Raw genomic sequence first — 12,487 nt, 5'->3', positions numbered from 1 at the left:
AATATTCGTCTGAGACTCTATAAATATATTATAAATATATTATTGATCAGCATAAAGTTCTAAGTCGATCTAAACATATCCGTCTGTCTGTTGAAATCAAGATACAACTCGCAATTTTTAAGATAGAGCGTCAAAATTTGGTACAGAAGTTTTTATTACTTCCAGGATGGTTGGTATTGAAAATAGGATATATCGGTCCACGTTTTGCTATAGCCCTCATAGAACGGTATCTCCCGATTTTCGGTATTTTTGAGGTTTTAGCTTCATTATCTCACCAAAATGGCTGAAATTTGGTATTTAGTCATCATTGGGTGTATAAAACTTTCCACCTGAAATTTGTTGGTGTAGGTCCACGCTTTCACATAGCCCCCATAGAATGGGACGTCCCGATTTTCGGTATTTTGAAGTTTGTGGCCACAATAATCCACCGAAATGGCTGAAATTTGGTACTTAGTTTTAGGTGGGGGTAAAAAACTTTCCCCCAAATTTTTCGGTATAGGTCCACGCTTTCATATAGCCCCCATAGAACGGTACCTTTCGATTTTCGGTATTTTAAAGGTCGTGGCCACAATAATCCTCCAAAATGGCTAAAATTTGGTGCTTAGACGTCGTTGGTGGTATAAAACTTTCCCCAAGAAATTTGTCGGTATAGGTCCACACCTTCATATAGCCCCCATAGAACGGTACCTCCCGATTTTCAGTATTTTAAAGGTTGTGGCCACAATAATCCACCCAAATGGCTGAAATTTGGTACTTAGTTTTGTTTGGGGGTGTAAAACTTTCCCCCAGAAATTTGTCGGTATAGGTCCACGCTTTCATATAGCCCCCATAGAACGGTACCTCCCGATTTACGGTTTTTTTAAGGTTGTGGCCACAATATTCCACCGAAATGGCTGAAATTTGGTACTTAGTCTTGGTTGGGGGTATTAAACTTTCCCCCAAAAATTTGTCGGTATAGGTCCACACCTTCATATAGCCCCCATAGAACGGTACCTCCCAATTTACGGTATTTTGAAGGTTGTGGCCACAATAATCCACCGAAATGTCTGAAATTTGGTACTTAGTCTTGTTTGGGGGTATAAAACTTTCCCCCAGAAATTTGTCGGTATAGGTCCACGCTTTCATATATCCCCATAGAACGGTACCTCCCGATTTTCTGTATTTTAAAGGTTGTGGCCACAATAATCCACCAAAATGGCTAAAATTGGGTGCTTAGACGTCGTTGGTGGTATAAAACTTTCCCCCAGAAATTTGTAGGTATAGGTCCACGCCTTCATATAGCCTCCATCGTGGTGGAGGTACAACGCCGTTCTTACTTGTTATTTAAAGAGAAGGGGTTTCGGGTAAAATGTGTAAAAGTCGTAAAAATTGTAAACACTTTTTAGTTCTGGAACAAAGCTTATGTAATACAGGCCATAGGGGAGCCACAGTAGTGCAGTCCGCTATGCATACAGAAGGTATGCGGTTCAATTCCAGAACATCAAAATTTTCGACTGTGAGTATTTCAGCGATGAAAAATTTCTCTACAAATGGTATCTTCAAGACACGCTGTTCAGACTCAGTATCAAAAATTAGGTCCCCTTTTATTGAGGTAATATGAATCGGGTTGGAGTCATTGATATGAGAGAAGTGTCCCTTTGTTTGTTGGAACATATGTTAGGCCGGGGCGATTTGTGTGGAAGGAAAAAAAAACCTTAATGAGCCCTTCGCGTTTCTGATTACTGGGATTTAACTGAGCACAAAAGTCGACTACGGTGAAAATCGAACCTCCTGATTTTGACTTTTTGAAGTTTTTTATTGACGGTTTTTGAATATTTTGGTTTATAACAGCCAAACCTTTGAGATTTGCGATCCAATACGTTTCTTGCTCATTGGTAACTCTATATGTCAAAAGCTTATTTTTTTGTTCCTAAAATGGGGGGTTTTTTAGTTTTGTATATATGCGGCCTTATTTTTTTTTTTTAATTTTAACTGTTATTATATAATTCTGAAATCCTTAATTTTGTTTTTTTTTCAATAATAGAGATATAAATAAATGAAAAGAAAATACAAAAAAATACAACTATGTTTTCTTAAAAAAAATACCATTTTAAAAAATGTACTGAGGCGTGCTTTAATTTTGCCCGACACTGTACACGACAATGGAATGCCATACTTAACTGAGAGTACAAAAAACTTGTTAAATAAAAGACTTTTAGTAACAAGTGTTTTATTCTTTAAATTATTTTTTATTTAAAAATCTATTTATTCACGAAAACAAAAACGGTTCTAAAAATGAATGAAACAGACAAGCCCCCTTAAAGGCCAAAGTAGCCATGCCATAATAACAACAACAAAAGTACGACAAAAATAAAATCATACACACGCAACAAATTTAAAAGTTTTATTTATGTAAAAAAAGAATCGCTCAAGGCGAAGATTTAAGATTAGCGCCTCTTGTTTTGGTGTTTCGGTTTTAATGTCGCCAGACAATAAAAACGTAAACAAGACTGACACCGCACGTGTACGTTTTATAGATTTTTGTTTGTAATTTAGACCTTCATTGACTATTGTAAAGTGGTAGTGTTAATCAAATTTTATACAACAAATGTTTATGTTTAAAATTATCTTGAGTTGAGTAATGACGACTGTCTTATCTCCAACATCTAATAGAAAGGGCTGAAACTTAAGTGTTTAATTTTTAGCATGAGCATCATCTTTGGGTACGAGGGTGTGTAATAAAGCAAAACTTTCAACCATCCATAAGCGAAATGTGTTAAAATCTTTTTTTTTAACAAATAATTTGAAATTAATTAAATCTTTATAAACTCAGCCATTGTCACAATTTTAAGACTCCAAAAAATGATCTTTCTAGAAATTCACGATTAACAATCCTTTTAAAAATATTTGCTAAAGAAGTCACGAATTATTCCTTATCCTAATTATTCTTATAAAAGTTTTAAAATAAAACCCCACAAGTTTATTTTGATTTTCCTATAAAAAATTTAAATGTTTTTATTTTTTACTTTCAGTGCCAGAAAAAACCACAAACTAAACGCTAATCGAAACCTTGGAGATTCGGAAAAACAGCCGCGTACAAAATTGTCGATGCAATGAAAAGGTTTCCTGATTTCAAAACCCAAAAGACATTTAAAAAACAAAATAGGCAAAATGCTACAACAGATACGAATTGCTGCAATACAACAATACAAAGTAGAAGGCATTTTTCTTAAAAACATTCCTTGATAAACAATAAAAACAACAAAAACAGCAATAACAACAACAACCAAAAAGAAATCAAACAACAAACCCACAGTCGTTAGACAAAAAACGAAGAAATAAACTAGACAGCTGATTAACAACTAATTGGCGGCTAGAACAACAAAAAACAACGAATAGAAATAGTAACACTGCAAATTGATTCCTCCGCATATCACAAGCATATCTGGAACAGCACCACACAGCCAACCAACGCGACCCACCTGAACAGAAACAGAAATCTCAAAACTCTTCGCCATTTGTGTTCAATTTGTTATCTTTTTTTTAACAAATTCTTGCGAATTTCTTTTACAAATTTTCATCAACATTCTTAGGGCTCATTCTTGGAACGCTCCCACTCACACACAACGTTTCAAATGAATTTCAATCCAGCTGCATTACGCAACAGTCTGATGCAGGCCAAGATCATGGAATGGACCAATGATGATGCCCTTGAACTGATCGAACAATACCGTTCCCATACAGAGCTCTGGAATCGTGCCGATCCCAAGTACAAAGATAAATTGTGTCGCTTTCGCGCATGGTCGGAAATAGCCGAACGTTTTGGTTGCAGCAAGGCCGAAGTGGAACGTAAAATGAATGTTTTGCTAACGCAATATCGCCGGGAGAAGCATAAAATGCTGGTCAAGCTATATCAGGGCATACAGCCAAATCCATCCAAATGGTATGCATTTAAGCGTTTTGATTTTATGGAAGCCGGTGGCGGTAGTGCCAGTTCAATGGCTGGTATTGCAGGTGGAGGAGGTGGAACAGGCGGCGTTGGAGGAGGTATGGGATCTTCTGGTGGTATTAATGGCGGTAGTTCTAGTTCAGCATTAAGTAGCAGTGGCAACGGCACCGGTAACGGTGGCGTCACAACAAATGGTCATCATCATCACCAGCAGCAGCATCATCACCATCATCAGCATCAACAGCATGCAGTGGCAGCAGCCGCGGCAGCTGCAGCCCTCAATGGTTTGACAGCGTCCGGTTATGAATCGGCCACAGCAGCATCGTCAGCGCCCTCAATTGCCCAACATCGTCGCATGCGTAGCAAAGAGATGAAATATTTTGGAGCGGTAAGTTATTGCTTTCCCTCTCTAATTAGAAATATTCTACAAACACCCTCAAAAAATATTTTTTAAAAAATCCACATTCGTTGGTCTGATGTTGGATGAAAAAAATGTTCTTTAAAAAATCCACGTTTCTTGGTCTGCTAATAGATAAAAAAGTAGTCTTGAAAAAATGTTTAAAAAATCATTAAAAATCCACTTTGAAACAATCTTAAAAAATCCACGTTTAAAAAATAACCTTTAAAAAATCCATGTTTGAAAAAAAATTAAAAAAAAAATGTTTGCCTTAATAAAAAATTAAAATATCCACGTTTGAAAAAAAATCTTTTTAAAAAATCAAAGTGTGAAACGTTTAAAATTTTTTTTTGAAAAATCCGCGTTTGAAAAATGTCTTTAAAAAATCAACGTTTTAAAAAATCTTTAAAAAAAATCATAATTTCTTCAAAAAATCCTCTTTCGAAAAATAAATTCTTCAAAACATTTTTAAAAAATCCACGTTTGAAAACATTTTTAAAAAAATCTTTACAAAAATCAACGTTTGAAAAAATTTTTAAAAAAACACGTTTGAAACAAACCATAAAACAATTCACGTTTGAAAAAATTTTTAAAAAATTCACGTTGAAAAAATCTTTAACAAATTCACGTTTGAAAAAATTAAAAAAAAATCCACTTTGGAAAAAAAACTTTAAAAAATCTACTTTTGAAAAAAATTTTTAAAAAATCACGTTTGAAAAAATCTTTAAAAAATTCACGCGTGAAAAAAATTCTTAAAAAATGCACGTTTGAAAGAAATTCTTATAAAAGAATTCTTGAAAGAATTTTTTAAAAAATCCAATTTTAAAAGAAAAATTTAAAAAATCCAATTTAAAAAGAAGAATTTAAAAAATACACGGATACAAAAAATCTTTAAAAAATCCACGTTTAAAAAACTCTAAAAAATTAACATTTGGAAAAAAATCTTTAAAAAAATCACGTCTGAAAAAAATATTTAAAAAACCCATGTTTGAAAAATATCTTTAAAAAAACACGTTTGAAAAAAATATTGAAAAAACCCATGTTTGATAAATATCTTTAAAAAAACACGTTTGAAAAAAATATTTAAAAAACCCATGTTTGAAAAATATCTTTAAAAAATCCACGTTTGAAAAATCTTTAAAAAATCCACTTTTGAAAAAAATCTTTAAAAACTCCACGTTTAAAAAAAAAAAACTTTAAAAAATCAACGTTTGAAATTTTTTTTTAAAAAATCTTCAAAACATCCATGTTTGAAAAAAATCAAACAAATCCACGTTTGAAAAAAATATTTAACAAATCCACGTAAAAAAGAATTTAAAAATACTCGCTGAAAACAAATTATTAAAAAATCCATGCCTGATTTTTTTTTTTTAAAAATCCACGTTTAAAAAATCTTAAAATCAAGGTTTGAAAAAAATCTTTAGAATTTTTCTTTAAATCCACTTTAAAACAGATATCTTCAAAACATCTACGTTTGAAAAAAAAAATATTAAACAAATCCACTTTGAAAAAATATTTAACAAATCCACGTGAAAAATAATTTAAAAATACACGCATAAAAGTCATTAAAAAATCCACGTTTGAAAAAAAAATTTAAAAAATCCACCTTCAAAAAAAATCCTTTAAGAAATCGATTTTGTTTTTTCACAATTTTCACAATAGTCAGGCTTAATCAATTCCTTAGTTGTTGTTTTAATATTTTATTAAAGCAATTTTAATTTATTAGAAGGAAAAAATCCACGTTCCAAAAATCCACCTTCGACAAATGAATTCTTAAACAAATCCACGTTCGAAAAATAAATACTTCAAAATATCCACGTTCGAAAAAATAAATTCTTCAAAATATCCACGTTCGAAAAATAAATTCTTCAAAATAATCTTTACAAAATCCACGATTGAAAACAATCATTAAAAAATCCACGTTTGAAAATAATCATTAAAATATCCACGTTTGAAAATAGTCTTTAAAAAATCCACTTTTGAACAAAATCCACTTTGAACAAAAAATCCAAGTTGAAAGAAAATTTTAAAAAATCCACGTTTGTAAAAAATTCCTCAAAAACTCCAGCTTTAAAAAATTCAAGTTTAAAAAAATCATTAAAAATCCACGTTTGAAAAAAAATCTTTAAAAAATCCACGTTTGAAAAAAATCTTTAAAAAATCCACGTTTGAAAAAAAATCTTTAAAAAATCCACGTTTGAAAAAAAATCTTTAAAAAATCCACGTTTTAAAAAAATTTCTTTAAAATATCCATGATGGAAAAAATGTTTAAACAATCCACGTTTCGAAAAAATCTTTAAAAATCCACTTGAACACAATCCTTAAAAAATTCACGTTTGAAAAAATTCTTTAAAAAATCCAAGTTCGAAAAATCTTTAAAAAATTCACGTTTGAAAAAAAAACCAAAAAAAAAAATCCACGATTGAAAAAATTTAAAAAATCAAGGTTTGAAAAATCTTTAAAAAATCCACGTTTGAAAAAATCTTTAAAAAATGCACGTTTGAAAAAATCTTTAAAAAATCCACCTTTGAAAAAATAATTTCAAAAATCCACGTTTGAAAAAAAATCTTTAAAAAATCCACCTTTGAAAAAATCTTTAAAAAATGCACGTTTGAAAAAATCCTTTCAAAAATCTACGTTTGAAAAAATCCTTTCAAAAATCCACGTTTGAAAAAAAATCTTTAAAAAATCCAACTTTGAAAAAATTCTTTCAAAAATCCACGTTTGAAAAAACATCTTTAAAAAATCCAACTTTGAAAAAATTCTTTCAAAAATCCACGTTTGAAAAAAATCTTTATAAAATCCACGTTTGAAAAAAATCTTTAAAAAATCCACGTTTGAAAAAAATCTTTATAAAATCCACGTTTGAACAAAATCTTTAAAAAATCCACGTTTGAAAAAATCTTTAAAAAATCCACGTTTGAAAAAAATCTTTAAAAAATCCACATTTGAAAAAAAATCGTTAAAAAATCCACGTTTGAAAAAAAAATTTCAAATATCCACGTTTGAAAAAAAAAATCGTTAAAAAATCCACGTTTGAAAAAAATCTTTAAAAAATCCACGTTTGAAAAAAAATCGTTAAAAAATCCACGTTTGAAAAAAATCTTTAAAAAATCCACGTTTGAAAAAAAATGAAACATTGTGGAGTTTTTATTGGGAATTTTGTTTTTTCAAAATAGTCTGGCTTAATCCCATTGTTGTTGTTTTAATATTTTAAAACAACTAGTACATTAGTGGAAAAGATGTTTAAAAATTCCACGTTTGAAAAAAATCTTTAAAAAATCCACAATTTAAAAAAAATCTTTAAAAAATCCACATTTTAAAAAAAATTACGTTTAAAAAATCTTTAAAAAATCCACGTTTGAAAAAAATCTATAAAAAATCCACGTATGAAAAAATCTCTAAAAATTCTACGTTTAAAAAAATATTTCAAAAATTCTGGTTTACAAAAATTTTTTAAAAAATTCACGTTCGAAAACAAATTTTAAAAAATACACTTTGAAAATAATCATTAAAAATCCACGTTTAAAAAATCTTTAAAAATCCACGTTTAACAGTTTTTAATCCACGTTAGAAAAAAATCTTTAAAAAATACACGTTAAACTTTGTAAATCCAATTTTAAAAAAAATCCACGTTTGAAAACAAAAAATAAAATCTTTAAAAAATCCACTTTCGAAAAATAGATTTTTTAAAAAATCCACGTTTGACAAACAAATTCCTTAAAATATTCACGTTCTTTAAAAAATCCACGTTTGAAAAATAATTTTTTAAAAAATCCACGTTGGAAAAATAATTTTTTAAAAAATCCACGTTGGAAAAATAAATTCTTTAAAAAATCCACGTTGGAAAAATAAATTCTTTAAAAAATCCACGTTGGAAAAATAAATTGTTTAAAAAATCCACGTTATAAAAATAAATTCTTTAAAAAATCCACGTTGGAAAAATAAATCCTTAAAAAAATCCACGTTGGAAAAATAAATTCTTTAAAAAATCCACGTTGGAAAAATAAATTCTTTAAAAAATCCACGTTGGAAAAATAAATTCTTTAAAAAATCCACGTTGGAAAAATAAATTCTTTAAAAAATCCACGTTGGAAAAATAAATTCTTTAAAAAATCCACGTTGGAAAAATAAATTCTTTAAAAAATCCACGTTGGAAAAATAAATTCTTTAAAAAATCCACGTTGGAAAAATAAATTCTTTAAAAAATCCACGTTGGAAAAATAAATTCTTTAAAAAATCCAGGTTGGAAAAATAAATTCTTTAAAAAATCAGCGTTGGAAAAATAAATTCTTTAAAAAATCCAGGTTGGAACAATAAATTCTTTAAAAAATCCACGTTGGAAAAATAAATTCTTTAAAAAATCCTCGTTGGAAAAATAAATTCTTTAAAAAATCCACGTTGGAAAATAAATTATTTAAAAAATCCACGTTGGAAAAAAATTCTTTAAAAAATCCACGTTGGAAAAATAAATTCTTTAAAAAATCCTCGTTGGAAAAATAAATTCTTTAAAAAATCCACGTTGGAAAATAAATTATTTAAAAAATCCACGTTGGAAAAATAAATTCTTTAAAAAATCCAGGTTGGAAAAATAAATTCTTTAAAAAATCCTCGTTGGAAAAATAAATTCTTTAAAAAATCCAGGTTGGAACAATAAATTCTTTAAAAAATCCACGTTGGAAAAATAAATTCTTTAAAAAATCCTCGTTGGAAAAATAAATTCTTTAAAAAATCCACGTTGGAAAATAAATTATTTAAAAAATCCACGTTGGAAAAATAAATTCTTTAAAAAATCCACGTTGGAAAAATAAATTCTTTAAAAAATCCTCGTTGGAAAAATAAATTCTTTAAAAAATCCAGGTTGGAACAATAAATTCTTTAAAAAATCCACGTTGGAAAAATAAATTCTTTAAAAAATCCTCGTTGGAAAAATAAATTCTTTAAAAAATGCACGTTGGAAAATAAATTATTTAAAAAATCCACGTTGGAAAAAAAATTCTTTAAAAAATCCACGTTGGAAAAAAATTCTTTAAAAAATCCACGCTCGAAAAATAAATTCTTCAAAAAATCCACGTTCGAAAAATAAAATCATTAAAAAATCCACGTTCCAAAAATAAATTCTTTAAAAAATCCGCTCTCGAGAAATAAAACTATTAAAAACCTCGTTCGAAAAATAAATTATTTGAAAAATCCACGTTTGAAAAACAAATTATTTGAAAAATCCACGTTTGAAAAACAAATTATTTGAAAAATCCACGTGTGAAAAATAAATTCTTTAAAAAAATCCACGTTGGAAAAACAAATTCTTTAAAAAATCCACGTTGGAAAATAAATTATTTAAAAAATCCACGTTGGAAAAATAAATTCTTTAAAAAATCCACGTTGGAAAAAAGTTCTTTAAACAATCCACGATCAAAAAATAAAATCTTCAAAAAATCCACGTTCGAAAAATAAAATAAGTAAAAAATCCACGTTCCAAAAATAAATTCTTTAAAAAATCCACGTTCGAAAAATAAAGTCTTTAAAAAATCTACGTTCGAAATGTAAAATATTTAAAAATCCACGTTCGAAAAATAAATTCTTTATAAAATCCACGTTTGAAAAATAAATTCTTTAAAAAATCGACGTTTGAAAAATAAATTCTTTAAAAAATCCACGTTTGAAAAATAATTTCTACAAAAAATCTTCGTTCGAAAAATAAATTCTACAAAATAACCACACTCGAAAAATAAGTTCGTTCGAAAAGTAAATTCTTTAAAAATCCAAGATCGAAGAAGAAAATCATTAAAAAGTCCACGTTCGAAAAATAAATACATAAAAAGTCCAAGTTCGAAAAATAAATTCTTTAAAAATCCAAGATCAAAGAAGAAAATCATTAAAAAGTCCACGTTCGAAAAATAAATACATAAAAAAGTCCAAGTTCGAAAAATAAATACATAAAAAAGTCCAAGTTCGAAAAATAAATACATAAGAAAGTCCAAGTTCGAAAAATAAATTCTTTAAAAAACCCACTTTCGAATAATAAATTCAATAAAAAAATCCAAGTTTAAAAAAATCCACGTTCGAAAAATAAATTCTTTAAAAAATCCACGTTCGAGAAATAAATTCTTTAAAAAATCCACGTTCGAAAAATAAGCTGTTTAAAAAATCCATGTTTGAAAAATAAATTCTTTAAAAAAAACGTGTTCGAAAAATAAATTCTTTAAAAAACCCACGTTCGAAAAATAAATTCTTTAAAAATCCACGTTCGAAAAATAAATTCTTTAAAAAATCCACTTTCGAAAAATAAATTCTTTAAAAAAACCACGTTCGAAAAATAAGTTGTTTAAAAAATCCATGTTCGAAAAATAAATTCTTTAAAAAACCATGTTCGAAATATAAATTCTTTAAAAAATCCACGTTCGAAAAATAAATTCTTTAAAAAATCCACGTTCGAAAAATAAGTTCTATAAAAAATCCATGTTCGAAATATAAATTCTTTAACTTCTTTAAAAAATCCACATTCAAAAAAGAAAATTCTATAAAAAATCCAAGTTCGAAAAATCAATTCTTTAAAAATCCATATTCAAAAAATAAATTGTTTAACAAATCCAAATTCAAAAAAGAAAACTCTTTAAAAAATCCAAGTTCGAAAAATCAAATCTTTAAAAATCCATGTTCGAAAAATAAATAAATTAAAAAAGTCCATGTTCCAAAAAAATCTTTGAAACATTTATGTTCGAAAAATAAATTAATTAAAAAATCCACGTTAGGAAAATAACTTGTTTAAAACATCCAGGTTCGAAACTGTAATTCATTTAAAAATCCACGTTCCAAAAATAAATTCTTTAAAAAATCCCTGATCGAAAAATAACTTTTTTTAAGAGATTCAAGTTCGAAAAAATATATAACAAATTTACTTTCGAAAAATAGGTAATTTCTTTAAAAAAATTCTGCTTTCCAAATCATTTCAAAAATATCAACCCTCTTCCAATCGAACACCCCTAAGTACAACAATAATCGATGGTTTTCACAGTTAATGCTCTCTGAGATATTGTTAAACAAAAAAAGAAGAAAACAAAAAACAACAACAAATGATTCGTAACAAAATAAACAAACAGGTGCTTAATCCCATCGAATGGGGGGCAAGGGGTTTATATAGTAGATAGCCTCATGTGTTCGGCAGTGTAAGTGAATTTTACGAAAAGCAACAACAACAGCAAAATGAGGAAAATTCTTTTGCGGCGAATGATGGGGGGTCATAATGAATGAATGTTTTGCTTTTATTTCATTCAAGTATTATTTACACAGTCGAACACAAGTGAGTGAGTGAGCGAATGAATGCGTTGGTATTTTTGCAATCCACTAGAGAGTGTTCACTTGGGCCAGGAACTATTTATGTTGGTGGGAATGTGCAACAGTTACCATGGGAATATTATTATGGGGTTTGGTATAGCAAGGGCGCGGTATCGAAGTGAAAAGAGTCATTGGCAATCTCAAATTATTAATTTCCAACATTCACATTGAGTTCACGCCTACGTATAAACTTGGTTTTATTGCAGTTTCGCTAACGTTTCGAATATGTACCACACCAACCACATATAACAAAGGGTCTTAACAAATAAGTTGATTTGAAAACCTTTGACTCCGATAGGTCAACTTCTTCCATCCCACAATGACTGCGGCGGTCCTATACTTTCAAAATACTACCGCCAGTTCTACTGCTGCACAACAACCCGAACTTCGAGCTACAGGTTATTGCTCTAAAAAGTTTCCGGGATCGTTTTGAACATGTAGCCTATTTTAGCTACACAGCTAGTGAATTCCACTAGTAACATCGCTCCACAAGTCACTTTCCCTCCATACCCGGTAATATTCTGTATTTTCTTGTAACGGTTGTTGTTGTTGTTATTATTTTTATTGCATTGTAAGGGTATTTTGTTGCTGTTTTTCCGATAAAGAAAAACAACAACAGACTATAACGACGACGACGTCGGCGAAGAAGAGGAATCAACATAAATATATTTCACACACACTGGCATTCGTTCGTTCGAATTGTACGCTTATTTGTGTTTTTTACGTACTTAAATACCTACAAACATACATACATACGCATGAAGGTTGTATTGTTTATTGTTGTGAGACAACCCAAGCACAAATAAAGAGGAAGAGTTGTCGTTTTT

The 12,487-nt window shown here is 28.8% G+C and overlaps 1 protein-coding gene across 16 annotated transcripts in view; it reads left to right on the top strand.

Annotated features, from left to right (window-relative positions):
- LOC141395179 (uncharacterized) overlaps positions 1–12,487 on the top strand; it is a 207,674-nt gene that overhangs the window by 137,891 nt on the left and 57,296 nt on the right. For all 16 annotated transcript variants that reach the window (XM_073970713.1, XM_073970697.1, XM_073970702.1 and 13 more), the window contains one exon: positions 3,012–4,316. In XM_073970713.1, the coding sequence (XP_073826814.1) occupies positions 3,615–4,316 (702 nt within the window). In that variant the 5' untranslated portion in view covers positions 3,012–3,614. The remainder of the gene's footprint in view (positions 1–3,011; positions 4,317–12,487) is intronic.

Source organism: Musca autumnalis, unplaced genomic scaffold (genome assembly GCF_047663935.1).
Source record: "Musca autumnalis isolate F117 unplaced genomic scaffold, ASM4766393v1 scaffold_2, whole genome shotgun sequence".
NCBI classification, from domain to species: domain Eukaryota; kingdom Metazoa; phylum Arthropoda; class Insecta; order Diptera; family Muscidae; genus Musca; species Musca autumnalis.
Note: the sequence above shows the minus strand (reverse complement) of the source record. Positions and strands in the feature narration are given on the sequence as shown.